Source organism: Ischnura elegans, chromosome X (genome assembly GCF_921293095.1).
Source record: "Ischnura elegans chromosome X, ioIscEleg1.1, whole genome shotgun sequence".
Classification (NCBI taxonomy): domain Eukaryota; kingdom Metazoa; phylum Arthropoda; class Insecta; order Odonata; family Coenagrionidae; genus Ischnura; species Ischnura elegans.
In genome coordinates, this window is record NC_060259.1 from 112,482,915 (window position 1) to 112,499,444 (window position 16,530).

General features: G+C 41.7%; 1 protein-coding gene across 1 annotated transcript in view; it reads right to left on the reverse strand.

Annotated features, from left to right (window-relative positions):
- LOC124171018 (protein trapped in endoderm-1) overlaps window positions 1–16,232 on the reverse strand; it is a 59,992-nt gene extending 43,760 nt beyond the window's left edge. The window contains exon 1 of the mRNA XM_046550151.1: window positions 15,838–16,232. Within this exon, the coding sequence (XP_046406107.1) occupies window positions 15,838–15,854 (17 nt within the window). The 5' untranslated portion in view covers window positions 15,855–16,232. The remainder of the gene's footprint in view (window positions 1–15,837) is intronic.
- Window positions 16,233–16,530: the final 298 nt, after the last annotated feature.

Sequence of the window (16,530 nt, forward strand, 5' to 3'; positions counted from 1 at the left end):
TATGGTCCTTCGGGCCGGATTTGTCGTTGTAGAATCAGTGTTGGTGTTAGAATACTTTTGGTTTTCCCTTTTTTGGTTGGTTTTATTAGGGAACGTTGAAAATGCCAGCGATCGACGATGTAGAGTTTCGTATTGCATCTCTCTTAGCGAAGATGGGTCGTATTGATAATGTCGCTAAAGATTTCGAAAAGAATTCGAGTGATGTAAAAAAGAGGAATTTATTACGAGCTATGACGGACCACGTGGATAGTCTTTTGGAGGAATTCAATGAGGGTATTTTGAAATTAGCCTCGTTGTACGCGAAACAGTCCCCTCCCGTCGAAAAGGACAAGGAATTGCGTAAGTCTACGGAGGAGTTCGAGGCTATGTTTTTTAATACTAAGGCAATTCTTTTGACATATTTCCCAGATATAGAGCCACACTTAAGGTCAACGGGCCATCTTGCGACCGGGGAAAGTAATTCAACTCATACCGTAGCTCTTCCTAAGCTCGATTTAGTCGCGTTTAATGGCGATTTAATGCAATGGCAGTCATTTTATGATGTATACCTATCTGCGGTTCATGAAAACCCGTCCTTGAGTGACGTGCAGAAATTTTTGTATCTCAAATCTATTCTTAAGGGGGAAGCTCATTCGTATGTTTCGTCTTTACCTGTGTCCTCGGCGAATTACTCGGTCGCGTGGGAGAGTTTGAAAGCGCGCTATATGGACTCAAACAGGTTGACTAATGCCTATCTGGAGGCTTTGTTCGATATCAACCCGATCACCCGGGAAGGTCAAGCTATTCGCAAATTTTGCACATTAATTACTGAGTATGTTGGTGCGTTAAGCGCGGTGGGGCATCATGTCGAAAGTTGGTCGGTCCCAATGCTTTTTATGTTGCGCCGCAAACTCATTTCCGTGTTACGGGAGCGGTGGGAAAAGGTAGCGCTCAACGTTGGTGAGCCTTCCCTGCAAACATTTTTTGATTTTTTAAGTGAGGAAGCCAAGATTCTGGAAGCAGCCTCATCGTTTCATTCAGATACTGGTCTGAATAAAAGGCCCCACAAGCCAATGCAATCTTTAAGAAAGTCTACTAGTATGGTTGTTAATACTGATAGACAAAGGGTCCAGAAATCGTGCCCAAATTGTTCGTTGCCGCATTCTTTGGAAAAATGCAGGAAGTTTTTGAAATTGTCAGTGGGATCTCGGCTAAGATTAGTTAAGGCTAAAGGCTGTTGTTTAGTTTGCTTCAGCCAAGACCATTATTTAAAAGATTGTGAATTCAAAATGCCATGCCCTAAGTGTAAATTGCCTCACAATGAATTAATTTGTTTTGCCAATCGTGAGGGTTCATGTTCGAAATTAGATAAAGATAATACTGCGGTAGAGCAGAAGCAGCAAAACCCTCAATTAGTGAGCGCAGACCCAGATGAGACGAAAGAAAATCCAGTTCGAGAGGTGTCTTCTTTCCAAACGTGCACTCATCGGTTGGGGTCTGTCGTGATGCTTGCGACTGCCAGGGCGATCGTATTGGATATTGATGGCAATGGCCGCGTAATTAAACTCTTGCTTGACACTGCAAGTCAGGGAACCTTTATCACGGAATCTTGCGTTCGAAAGCTACGGTTGAATTCCAATAAAATTAGAACTCCTATTTTTGGGTTCGGAAATAATAACTCTGTGATATCGTCTGGAATTGTCAGTTTGAAAATGAAGCCTTTGTCTGATAGCACGTTTAAATTGGAAGTCAAAGCTATGGTGGTTCCTCATATTGCTCAATGCCCAAAATTATCGGTCTTTAATAGATCATGGCCTCATATAAAGGGGTTGAAACTTGCGGACCCGAGCTATTACGATGAGGAAGAAATAGATGTATTATTGGGGGCAGAATGGTTTGCGCGCGTGGTAGTTAACGCGCCGATAATTGGTCCTCCAGGGACACCAGATATTTTGCCAACTGTTTTTGGTCATTGCCTAATGGGGAAAATTGAAAATAAAGCAAATCAAATCCGAGTGTTCTGCTCAACACTTGGTGATAATATTGAAGGTTTACTGCGAAAGTTCTGGGAGTCTGAGGAACCTCCTAAGAGATATCAGTGTAGTCTAGAAGATGATGCTTGCGAGCAGCATTATAAGAACAATATCTCTCGTGAATTAAAACAGTATGTTGTTCGTTTACCTTTTATCTCATCTACCCTTGAATTGGGGCAAAGCCATGGTTCCGCGCTGCAAAGGTTCTATATGCTAGAACGCAGATTAACCAAAAACTCCGCTTTACGCTCTAAGTATAACGAATTTATGAAGGATTATTTTGAGCAAGGCCATATGATTGTGGCAACGAGTGCCCCATTGAGAACATCTTATTACATTCCGCACCATTGCATTTATCGTTCAAAGGCGGAATTATCGCGATTTAGAGTGGTTTTTGATTGTTCTATGAAAACCACTAATGGCATATCATTGAATGATGTGTTGCATAAGGGTCCCAAATTACAAGTGGGTCTAATCGACATTTTGATGCGCTTTCGATTGCATGAGGTTGTGGTGATCGCTGATATACGCCAGATGTATAGAAATATTAAGCTACACCCGGCCGATTATGATATGCAACGAATATTTTGGAGATTTAGTCCCGAGGAAGAGCTCCAAGAATACTGCTTGACCACTGTGACTTATGGAATGAAATCAGCTCCATTTTTGGCAATTCGGACACTTCATCAGTTGGTATGCGATGAAGGCGCAGAATTTCCACTTGCATCTCGAATACTTCGAGAAAATACTTACATGGACGACATAGTTTCTTCAGTTCGAACCATTGACGAAGCATTAGTATTGCAGAGCCAATTAAAGAAGCTTTTAGATCGTGGAGGATTTGAGTTGCGCAAATGGTTGAGTAACCAGTTGGAACTGCTAGAGAATGTACCCTCAGAATTTTGCATTCTGAAGCCAGAGTGTTTTACTTTTCAGCATGAAAACCAACCTGCCGCTGAAATTTTGGGTATGGCATGGAATCCTAGGAAGGATAAATTTTCGTATAAGTTTGAGGCTGGATTTGGTGTCATCACGAAAAGAACCATATTGTCGGAAGTCGCTCGCTTATTTGATCCACTTGGATTTATTAGCCCTGTCACATTTTATGGAAAATGGCTCATCCAGCACCTTTGGCATTGCGGACTTGAGTGGGATGACACTCCTCCTGAAGAAGTGGTTGTCAAATGGAAACAATTCCGACTTGAGTTACCACTCATTTCGAAATTTGAATTACGTCGTTGCTTGAAAGTAGACTCGGCAATCGACCTTCAGTTGCACGCCTTTGCGGATAGTTCGGAGAGGGGATATGCGGCGGTGGTTTATTTACGAATTGTGAATTGCGACCAGACGGTTGCCACGTCATTACTGATAGCTAAGTCTAAGGTGGCACCGATCAAGCGGATATCATTACCTCGATTAGAATTATTAGGTGTGGTTTTGGCTACTAACCTTATTGATTACGCAAGAGATATATTGCTCCCTCACTGCGTAATTTCTGATGTTGTCGTATGGAGTGATTCAATGGTTGCTCTTCAGTGGATCAAGTCATCTCCTCACCGCTGGAAATCATTTATCGCAAACAGAGTCACTATGGTGCAAGAGAAATTATCTCCGAACAAATTTCGGTATGTTCCATCAGACTCTAACCCTAGTGACATAGCATCGAGAGGAGCCCTTCCTCGTCAATTGATCGAGGACGCAGGTTGGGTGACGGGCCCGTTATGGCTAAGTGAACAATCGGAGGCATGGCCGAGGGCTCCCAGCCTATCTCGCCGAACGGATCGTGATGCCCTTGAAGTGGAAGCTCGAACAATTAATCTCCATACGGCACTAGAGGAAAACACGCTGACTTGGTTGTTGATGTTTTCCTCATTTTCACGACTGAAGAGGATAGCAGCATATTTGCTGCGATTCATTCATAATTGTAAGCACCCTAACGAGAAACATATTGGTTATCTCACTACTGGAGAGTTGGACCAGGCTGAGGTGCGGTTGGTAATCTTAGTGCAGCGAATTGAGTTTCAAAAGGAATTAGATTTATTACGGAAAGAAGAAGTGCCAAGTCGCTTAAGAAAATTGAACCCATTCATCGATGAGGAAGGTGTCTTAAGGGTTGGAGGCAGATTGAAGCATGCCAAAATTGCATTCCGCCAGAAGCATCCAATGTTGCTTCCAAGTTCTCATCATTTAACGGCTTTGATTATCGATTATTATCATGAGACCTACCTACACCCTGGGTCACTTCATTTGCACTGCCTTATCCAGTCGAAATTTTGGATCATTAATGCTAGAGACGTTGTTCGTCGAAGAATATTGCACTGCATTAAATGTTTTCGTGCAAACCCCAAACCGAAAGAGCAGTTCATGGGCAATCTACCGCCCTCTAGATTGAAAAAAATGAATGCATTCAGCATATCGGGTGTTGACTATGGCGGGCCATTTGCTCTAAAAATGGCTAAAATCCGAAATTCTAAGATATTAAATGGATATATTTGCTTGTTCGTCTGCTTTGCAACAAAGGCAATACATTTAGAGCTTGTTTCGGATTTAAGCACAGACTGCTTCTTAGCCGCGCTAAAGCGGTTTATCGCTCGTAGAGGCGCTGTGACAGAAATCCATAGTGATAATGGTACTAATTTTGTAGGGGCACAGAGAAGGATGGCGACTTGGAGGAAAGTAACGTCATCAACTGACTTCAATGACAGAGCCGAACGATATCTGGGTGGAAGAGGAATCACATGGAAATTCATACCACCGGGCAGTCCTCATATGGGAGGACTATGGGAAGCCGGGGTAAAATCGGTGAAAAGGCATTTGAGAGCATCACTCGGCGGTCAAGTGCTGACGTATGAAGAATTTTACACGGTGTTAGTACAGGTAGAAGCTGTATTAAACGCAAGGCCTATTACTCCGGTTAGTTCGGGTCCTAACGATTTTGAGGCTTTAACTCCTGGCCACTTTCTCCTACAAGAACCAATTTACGCACTTCCTGAAGAACTGGAGCATGGTAATAGTGGATTGGGGAGACGATGGAGTTTGCTGCAACAAGTAGTAGGGACATTCTGGAAGCGATGGCAAAATGAGTACTTAATGACTCTGCAGCGGAGAGGAAAATGGACCTCAAAAAGTGGCAATATCAAGGAGGGTGACTTAGTTATATTGAAGGAACCGAATCGTAGCCCATGTAGGTGGAGACTTGGCCGAATAAACCGTTGCTTCTTGGGGACAGATGGCTTGGTTAGGGTTGCTGAGGTTAAAACCGAGCAGGGAGTGTTTAAACGGTCAGTAAAAGATTTGTGTCCATTACCTCTATCGGGTAATTAACGTTTGAGGTCAGGATTTCGTTTTGTTTTTTTTGTAATGTTAGGTTTAGTTCTTTAGTTGATAATTTAGTGTTTCGTATTTGTGAACCTTTCCGAGGGCTACCCATTCCTATTAAGTCTCCTTGATGGCCCCCTTGGAGTGAAGAATAAGCAATCCTTTCCTTTTTGTTTTGTCCTTCCCTCTCCTTACCCAAAGTTGAGGTTGGTTTAGTTAAAGTTGGACTATATGATCACATTCGAGAGGTGAAGTAATATATGATTGTTTATCTATTCGATATTAATTTAATTGATAATTACTTTTGTTTTTTTTGCTTTGGAACGTTGTTCCAAGGGCGGGGGAATGTTTGGTTGTGAATTTCCCAGAAAAAGTCGAGCCTCGCCACCTGTTGGCGATACCACGAATTGTCGGGTTTTCGTTTTGGTTTTGTTTTTGGTTTGTCACTCCGAGAATGGGAGTGAATAGGCAGTCGTCCAGTGAACTTCGCAAGCGTATGAGCAACCCCAGGGGAAGGAGCCATGTCGCGCCCCCGACGGGAACAACAGCAGCGGTGAGTGGTATGCCATCGGCCCGGCTCGACTTTGATTTAAACAGTATACAGTCCACTTTTATTATCACGATTGGAAGTGATCATACTCCTTTCTATCGTTATTCAGCCGATGAATCCGAATCTGATTTTCCACCCAAAATTTCGTGACATTTAAAAAATAGCAAAACATATTTTACCGTTTTTTTTTCAATGTAACTCGGTACCCTGGCGAAAATATAGCGTAAGGGGAGCGTCAACGAAGAGTCGACCGGAGCGTGAATGAAGCGTTCTTCAAGCGCCAATGGAGAGAAAATGAAGAGTCAGGGAAGCGTAAAGTGGAACATCGAAGAGTAAACGAAGCGTCCGCCTGGAGGGTTAGCGTAGCGTAGATGGAGCATTAGCGGAGCGTCGATGGAACGTTAGTTTGACTCCCGCGTGGGAGTAGATGGAAAGTATAGCCAGTGTAAATGGGAAGTGAGCGGGGAGTGCTGGGGGAGTAGAGGGGACGATTGAAGAGTGAATGAAGCCGAGGGAGCGTAGGCGGAGTTTTTGTCATGCACTCGCATGTGTAGCAGTCTTTATAAAAAATAAATCGAAACACAATGAAACAAATATTCAAGTATAAGAGGGCCTAAAACGAATAAAAGGCAAAACAAAAACATAAATGCTTAAAGAGAAGGCATAGTATCAAAATATAAAAGTAAGCATAAAGGTAAATCGTTCATTCATCAATAATATGCACTTTTCTGTCAAACTGAAACTTAAACTTGTTTTTAACATGAAGTATTGGCCATTAATGTAAAGAAAATTACTAACACGTGACGTAATGATCAACCTTTTATCCCTTACTGCTTCCCTTACAGGTAGGGTGCTAAGGAAATAGACAATTTTAAGGCAAATATGAGTTTAATTCTATTTTAATAAAATATTTTTAAAATACCCTGGCCTCATAGCGAATGAAAATTTCTGTAAAATAAAACCGAATTACCAGTGAAAGCAAGGTTTTTGCAGTTCAAATCTTCCATAATCTCAAGACAATGATTATAATATCAAACAAGTCCAATAAAGGAAATGGTGGTGCCCCAGCACAACACAAATATAACTTCATACCTGGACAACTGTATTGGGGCAAATAAGGTAAAGGAATGGATGAAATGTATACTCCAAATACCTAATCCAAATAAAAAAACCTTTACCTGGATTGTGCAATGAATAACCTACGTATATCACATCTGCAGATGGCAAGATTCAATGGTAAAATACTGACCTGATTACACGAGTTTTACTCTTCATATTGAAGTAAAATATGAAAAATTGGATGCAAATCTGGAGCTTAAGTTTTTTACGTTCGGCCTTAAATTAAATACATATGCCAATACAATAGGAGAATTAAATTATTTCCAATTCAAAGATATCCATTTAGCTCATCAAAACAGAATAAATATATTTATTACAACATTACATTATGCACACATTATTACATTACATAACATGTTTTCTATATACACCAGACTATATTTACAACACCTCCGCACCTTGAATATGCAGCGAGCGTATGGGATCCGGTGCAGAAAGACTTAATCCGCGAACTGAATAAAATTCAAAGGAAGGCTGCGCGTTTCGTCAAAAACTGCTACGGGCGTACAGACAGCGTTACCCAGATGTTAAGCGAATTAGGCTGGGAGCCATTGGAGACTCGGAGGCTGCGCGCTAGGCTTAGATTGCTTGAACAATTGAGAATGGATATCTTTAACACTAGGAGGACGGGAGTTTCGCGCTACCTAGAAGGACGGCTAGGGGTCATTTGACCCCTAAAATGTATTTTGGAATAAAACGCCTAATTTTCCACTAATATTCAGTTTAATCGTATTAATTGTTGAATCAGTTCATTAAAAACACTATTTAACGTTATTAAATATTATTTCCGTCGTCAAAAGTTAATAACAATTATTTTAAAGAATCATGAATTAAACCGTATGTAGTAGTCGATTGCAAATCATATAATGAAAATACATACACTCAATACAAAGGTTGTGTTACATGTTTAAAAAATAGGGGTACTGGGTTTACAAATTAAAATTTTTAAAACTTATTACTTTGTTGTAAATCTCAGACAGACATATTTTTCAGCGCTCTTTCCACAAAATATTTTTTTGCGCTGAATGCGTTCATTGGATGATTTATTCATCTACATCTAAATCTACACACTAACCCGCAAGCCGCTTAAAAGCGTGTGGCAGGGGGTGTTAGGACACCAGCCATTTGCACATGAAAAGGAATTTGGAAAATGGAAAGGAAATTGGTGCAATGATTCAATTTGATGGTATTTGGCACCTTTTTCTTTTTTGTGCCAGTGGAGATATGGCTGTTGGATTTGGAGACGTGTAAATAAATTGATACATACTATCCATCATATCTACTCCCGCTTTGTTTTTATTATGGAATGGGATGGTCTCTGGTATTCTTTTATTCGTTTCGGAAATAGTGTCGTCTGAGATCATGCTGCTGATTGAAAGTACATTATTGTTCTAGTTTGCCTGATTCTACGAAAGAGTATGGCATAAGGTATTTTTGAACACTCGCGTTGAATGGATTACATGGCTATTTTAGGGTTCATGGATATTTGTGCGTCACGCCTGTTTTTTTCAGATCGTCCATGCAAGAGAAGTTTTCCATTTTTTTATGACTCCCTCCCAGCAGGATGGATGGAAAATAGTTGTTAAAAGTTACATTTATTTCTGAATTCTTGTATGTTACGGTCACTTTAGTAACTATTTATTTCCCCAACGCTTGATTTGATGGCCAATCATCATCTTTGCCACAATATGGTAATTCGTTTAGGCTGTATTTTCATTTCACATCTGTCAAAACCCAGTACTTGATTCCAAATTTGTCTGGTTTATTTGGAATTTACGTCATAAATGGACAGTTGCATTTTGTTGGATAGAGCTGTGCATTTGCTATCACGCCAAAGTCGCCATCGGATTCACTATCTTGAACTTCGTTGCTTCCATCACACGCAGATGTTGATGGATTGGTCAGAATGTCCTTGAACTGATGTTAACGATTCACTTCCAGACTGATCTTCAATATTCCCTACAGCTATTTGATTCGCGACGATTCTCTTCTCTTGATATATTTTTCGACTTCTTACTTTCTTCCTCAACTCGCTACTGATATGCATGCGTAAAAATCTACAAACGAAAGCGCATTATGGTAGAATCTTCTCTAGTTGCATTGGAGGGATAGAGAGCTGGAGAGCATTAGAAATTCATACTAAAGGACAACATTTTCAGAAGTAACTGTAATTGCCGTTCGAAAGGCAGGGACTCAACCGCCAACCGTATCCTTATTTGTATCTTCCAGAAACTTGCAGTAATGCTTCTTCTTCGACCTACGTGCGGATTCCAAGGGTAGGATTTACAGTAGAATTTTACAGTCCACCCAATTCCTCCGCTCTCTCAAAAAGAGACTGGATTTTTCCCCAGGACGCAGCGAGCAGTCAACCCGCCCCAAACCCCGACTGGGTCAGGCGGCACTAATGCTGGACACACGGCAAAGGGGCTAGGTCAAGTGACAGTGCCGTCAGGCAAGAAATATGAAAGTTATTCGTAAACCTGATGAGTCGATATTGAAAATAATGTCTCTAAGAGCTCTGAATCTTGGACGACGGAAAACAATGCTTGGGATACGTGACGATTTTCGGGTGTGGGTTATACAATAATCATTGAACAATAAATAAAACAAAATTAAAATATCATAATTACATGAATTTACGCATCTCAAGGATTGAAAAGGTTTTATTTTACTTTGCTGCCCAAAAAATAACGAAAGATTTTGCACAACAAGTCGCTATGCCTAGGTTTTCGAATACAGATAGGAGCCCTTGGGACAAAACTGGCATTGAACCGGGTACTTCCAGATTCAAAATGAAGAAAATTATCTACCACACTAGCATCTTGCTGATTATATGATATACATGGCACTAAAGTGCCCACGCGCAAGAAAGTAGCGCGAAAACCAGTTGTGGGTCAAATGACCCCTAGCCGTCCTTCTAGGTATAACACGTCATAAAAATTTAAAACAAAACATTATAGTTGAATTTTCACTAATTTATCAAAATATAGACCAAAATGAACAAAGTCAAAAAGTTTCAAAATTTAAAAAAATATTTTAATAAGAGAAAAATAAATTTGAATTCTGAAAATGGGTCAAATGACCCCTGCCGTCCTTCTAGTGTTAAGAGCAACACAGAGAACATAATATTAGAGCAACACTATATTTCCAGGTCCGATAGAAGCGATAAATTAAGAGAGATGTTTTGCCGATCGGAGAGATATGGGAATTCGTTTTCCCCCGAACCATAAAGGACTTTAATAAACACTAGTACCAACCTCGTTAGAGTACTTCATTTTTTTAGCTGTAAACGGCTGGTGTCCTAACACCCCCTGCCACACGCCTTTTAGGCGGCTTGCGGGGTATTATATAGATGTAGATGTAGATGAACATTTAAATTCACATGGAAAAAAACTGTACATACGGTTCCATCAAACCTGCATTTTCAGGAATTTCTGTAATATTCTCAAATGCATCTATTCCCACGTCAATAAATACATGGAGCTCCTTGCCTCTGTTAGGATCTCCACTGCTAATTTAAGAAAGAACAAGCTATTTAGAATATTGAAATAAGATACGGGGCAGGACTCCCATTATACGACAGAAAAAGGAAAGAAGTAACAATTTACCTCTGCTTAGACCCATTGCTATATCCTTGGTCCTGCTGTTTAATGGCTGAAGTCATTGCCATACCTCTTGGACCGCTGAGGTCAAGTAAGCGATCGGACAAATTACTGGGCAACTTCTTCACTTTCTGATCCAGAGCTACATCATTCTCTGCATGTTTGCCCATCTTAATGAGTCTCTCCCTGTACATAGCTGGTAATTTAAATTTCATCATATGTATTGGCAGTTTCATATGATTGGAGAATATTGAGAACTAAGTGAACAAAATATCATATGTTGAAGTTGAGGTTAATTTCACGGATATTTAAATACCTTTGGCAATTGTCAAGAAGGTCAAAGAGAATGGAATCAATCCTTTTTTCCATGGGTACACCTTCATCTTTTTTGCGTCTTCCTCCCCAAAGACACCAACTAAGAGGGAAATAGCCCAATTCCTGTCCTCTTCTGCAGTTTGCATACTATTGTATGCAGAGTCAGTGCAGTATTTCACTGCCAAGGTGTACCTTCAATCATGCGGTTAATGAATACGGCGGATCTCGGCGAAGGAAAGATTAGATCGAAAGCTATAATGTACAAGGAAAGATATGAATGCCTTTATGTTCTGTAAAGAATACATTCTTCTAGTATATACTTAAGGTTTCTTAGGGGAGTTGTAATAACTTAATTAAAATAAAAGAGTTAAATAACACACTGAATTCAATGCAATATTCTCTCTTTTGTCGTTCCGGCCCGAATCAATGTTTATTTATTTTAAGCAAAACTTCATAGCAACAATGCAAGACGACCAACGTAAGATACAGGAAGCGTCAACGGAGCTGAGAGGTACTCTCCGTGCGCTCCGTAGGAGTTAGGGAAGCGTGTTTGGGGTTCAGGAATCTCGGAGAGTGAACCGGGAGTCAATGAAGCCACTCGGAACGTGTGGAACTCTCCGTTGACGCTACATCTACGCTCAGGCAAGCGTTCGATTTTTACCAGGGTATCTATGAACTATAACTATATAGTTTCTAAATTCAAAACTATAGCGCATATAATTGCCAGCAAATTGTCTCCCTCATTATCTTTCTCTGAGGAGGCATTCCGGGTACAGCCAAGCGTCCCAGCTGACAGACAGAGGGCTCAAGCAAGGATCGGACAACCCCTGAAAACTCCACTGTAGAGACTTGAATCCGGGCCTACCGGGAGCGAAGACAGTACTCTAGCCAACAAGCCAAATCGATTCCTCCCTTTGTCAACCACCAGTGTCGGCAAGTATCTAAAAAAAACTTTAATTGTATTCTATGTTTCGACGTTTACTTGGTCAACGTTAATACTATACGATAAATGCTTCGCATGGGGCCCATCTCAGGATGATATGCATAAATCTTCGTTTCTGAGATACCTATTTTCTAGAAAATAGTCCATCATTAGCATTCCTTCCGTGGAAATCGCCTAATTCACAGCATCATCCCTTGTTCGGCGAAGCGGTAGTTCTATTCGGAAACCGTGTCCATTGATATATGCGTTCTGGGAGACCACGTCTGAGGAAGTACAGGGTGTGTCCTGAAAGTAGTAGGACTGATTTTTTCTCACACACGCGGACGGTCAGACGGGAGTTTTCTGGGTTGCAGGTGGTGGAAGGGACTCTAACAAAGCGCTACAAACGCGCGGCAGTCGGCTCTGAGCTTTTGCGGAGTGTGAATCGTATTTCTTCCACACCTCTGTCAAGTGACCTCGTCTCAGTGCGTCATGGAAAGTTTAGTGGAGCAGCGTTACGCAGTGAAATTCTGCGTTAAACTCGAGAAAAGCGGCAAGGAGACCCATGAACTCATCAAGGCAGCTTACGGGAATAGTGCCATGAGCAGATCAACCGCTCAACGTTTGAATACGACCCAGAAACGAAGCGGCAAAGTGCAGAATGGCACACAGCGACATCGCCGAAACCCAAAAAATGTCCAAATCGAAGCAAAAATCCATGCTCATGTGCTTCTTCGATTCGAAAGGTGTCATCCACAGTGAATTTGTGCCACCAGGGCAAACCGTTAATGCAGCTTTTTACGTGCAAGTACTGGAAAGACTGCGAAAACGCATCTTCGGCGTCCGACCAGCCATCGCCGCTTCGTGGATCCTTCATCATGACAATGCGCCGGCCCACACTGCGTTCATTGTCGTTGACTACCTGGCGAAACACGGCGTGGCATCCCACCCTACAGCCCGGATATCGTCCCCCCTGACTTCTGTCTCTTCCCCAAGCTCAAGACCCCCCTGAAAGGGCGTCACCACGGGTCGGTGGAAGCTCTCCAAAAGGCCGTGACGCGTGCTGTAAAGGACATCCCGGAGTCAGCCTTCCAGGAAGCGTATGCTGCGTGGAAAACTCGCTGGCAGCGCTGTGTCGATGCCCAAGGGAGCTACTTTGAAGATTTTTGAAGCGATGTACCTATATGAGAAATACATTTTTTGTTCTCGACTCAGTCCTACTACTTTCAGGACACACCCTGTATCTGTCCAAATGAGAATTTAAGAGGTGAACCTCAACCTCATGACCTGAATCTATATGTTTGGAGTTTGTTTTCTATGATTTATCTTATGTTCACATCGTTCTCATAGAGCACAAATTCGGTGACTAGATCAACAGGAATTTAAAATCAATCCCCATTTGTTTCTCAAAATTACTAGTCTTAGAGGTATTTTAATAAATGGTCACAGAAGTCACATTTTCATTTTTTTTGGTATTAGAATATTATGATAGGAAAATTTCTAAGTGCTAATCTTCAGTTGATCTTTGAGAAAGTGTCTACCTAAGCTTTTCTATAAATAAGTTATTAAAAGGAGACATGTTTTAAATAAATTGAGAGCTTTTCAGAGAATAGTTTTTTTCCAATATAAGTATTCTCGGCCTATTTTTCTTTATTAAATATTAAATTCCTTAATTAAAAGTCAAAATTCTCAAAATAATATCGATTCTCCTGGGATGGAAAAGAGGGTGCAGTTAGATTACATGTTTTTTGCGTGAAGAGGATGGAAAAGATCAGAAAATTATTTGCTGGCCATTTATTTAAGCTTTCCGCGAACATGAAAATTCTATTCATAATTGAAATTCCCTCATTGGAACTTCCTCGAACGCAGATTACAGTGCTCGCCATCCTAATCCTAATCGATATCCACGCCGTCCTAATCGATACTGCACTTCGCCGAATGCGGAACGATGCTTTTTTTGATGCGTTTTCTGTGGGAGGACTGATGCGCATTTTGGTGAAACCAGAAAACAGCATCGAACTTCATGCTTTCCTGAAATTCAATTTGCGATATATGGCGATACTCGCACTCAATATGGAAATAATTACCGGCTTTCAAGATATTTAACACGTATTTCTTGGAAAAAAACCATTGTTTTGCATTTGGACAAAAATATCGGCCTTAAATCTTGGTCTCGCAGCCACGTTGGTGCTTCATTTTTCACAGGTGGTGCACATAAATGGTGACTGCGCCTCCTACGATATGGGAGCAGAAAAGGTGAGTTTATTTACTGCTGCCCAAGGGAAGCATTTTCTGGGAAACCTGCGTTATTTTCAAAATGATTCATAACAGGATTATAAAAATAAAGTACTGTCCTCTGCTTTCTTTGAGCTTTCTGCGTGTACTTTTCACCCAATCAGCTAGGAGAGGGAAAAACGATAATGCTAAAGATTTTGGAGCTGCCGTTGCTGAATTAAAGATCTTTTCCTAGATACATACTATCATCGCAAGTAGTCTGTATTACACCAAAATGGACAGATCTTCGTGTTTTGACTGAATACACGAGGAAATGTTTTTCAGACAAATCTTGAGATTTGCTCAAAATTACACAACCCTTTTACTTCCGGTTGAGCCACTGCTTTCGACTACTTGGACCTTCACAAAAAGTCAAAACAAGACATTAAATATATAACTAAATACCAAGGGCGTACCCAGGATCAAAACCAGGGGGGGTAAGCCATGTTTTTTGAAGGTGTATGTAAGATTTAAGCATGGAAAAGGTGAATGAAATCAACATTTTAAGGAAGCTTAAACAGCTCTTTATTAATTTTTAAAATTATTTGCTTGAAAAAAACATTATTTTCCTTAAAAACTTTTGCGATTTATGCTTCAAGGAGGGGAAGCTGACCCCTCCCACCCCTCGCTGGGTACGTCCATGCTAAATACACTTTCAAGTGAGTAGGTATTAAAGTGCCAGATATCGACATATTATTGCAAATGTTTCGTTGAGCGTGGAAGATGGCGTTTTTATCAAATTTTGACGCGGTCCGAGATGACTAATTGTCAAAATTCTCATTAAAAAATCGCGTCACGGCATTTGCGCGTCCCTCCTCGTGCGTGGGGTGCGGCGTGGGTGCAGACGACAGCAGACCTCAAACGCTTTCAATACGATACGCCTCCACCAAAATATGATATTCGATAGGTATGCTGAGATAGCAAATTTTTCTTGAATAACCGATTAAAAAATTGATATTAATAAAAAGGGTCGAGTAACAAAGTACTCTATTTAGAAATGTTAAGCTTCTGGCTGCAAATAAAACTATAAAACACCGGACTTTACTCCGAGAACTGATGCAATCGCACATTGAGTGCTGATGCCTGTGTTCGCATTTCAGGGCCGTCCCCGTGCTTCCACAAATGATGAAACTTTTTAGCGTTTCAACTGTCGATCGCTGGCCGCACAGAACTATCATAGTGCTTACTTTCCATCTAATAGTACTGTGCATGCACTAGTATTACTTATAGTACAGTATAGTATTTTGTATTATTAAAGATGCACTTAGACTAGTTTATCTTTAATAATATTTCAAATTTCTTATTCATATCCAATGTAAAATACCACTGAGTGTCCTTATATACAATTATTTAACTTCAGATTTACCTTTCCCCCCCTTCTCCCCACTCCCCCAAAGGTATATGCCCTCTGCCCGCGACTGTCTCTTCCACTGCCACTCCATCGAAGTTCAAGCCATACGTCCGCTCCCGCGTGTCGCACTCACGAACCGCATCAATATCGCACCCATTTTCACAGTAAAAGTGTGAATAAAATACCCTTTTTATACACCCATTTGCTATTAATTATTTCAACGAGCACATTGCATCCATACGAAGCACATACTTGAGCACTAATTCAATACGCTGAATTGAAGACAAACTTTGCTTGTCCTCGATACGCATGATACGCACAACGGAACTCCTTTCTCTCTATGAGACCTTCCCCGCGCCCTGGATTCTACATACCTCGTGGCGTACTCCATGACGCAGTTAGCTCAGCCTGACACCATGTGCGCCGCTGAGGGCTTCCCGGCGACTGCTGCTCGGCGCCAATGTCATCTGGTGCGGAAGGGGTGCTTTCAATTATTAGGGGTGGGCCACCCCCTGCCACCGCTCCTATTCTATTCCTCCTATCACTCGATTGTAATATTCGATGGCGTCTCAAATAGCACCACGCTGGGAAGCGCGCTTTGCCCGATGTACACCGAATGAGTTGAGCCTCCCAATGCACAACACGCCTCTCGCTGTAGTTTCCGACGCCCCATGCGGCCAGCGCGATTGCTTTTGAATGGCGAGCGCAGGACGGAGGGACGCGGATGGGCTGGAGTGTGGAGTGGGGTTACGAGGGGTCGAGGGAGGGGAGGGGGGGGTCAGCGAACAGTGGCGGGCCTTGTTGGCCGGGGCCGTGAGGTCACTCTCAAGTGGACGATGAAATGCTCCCATCTCGACGGTGATACAGCCTTGCAGTGCGTTCCGAGTCCAAAGTCAGCCAAATAGTATCACATCGCGCCTAGTGCTCACTCACCCAGTGCATCTACACGGAGTTTGATTGGTGAGGGTAGAGCTCAGCCCAGAAGAAGCCGCGGGTACTCTTAGCCCATCCGACAGCGAGCTAGCATCTTCTTTCCTCCTCCAAGTTAATCAAAAAATCTCTTTCGG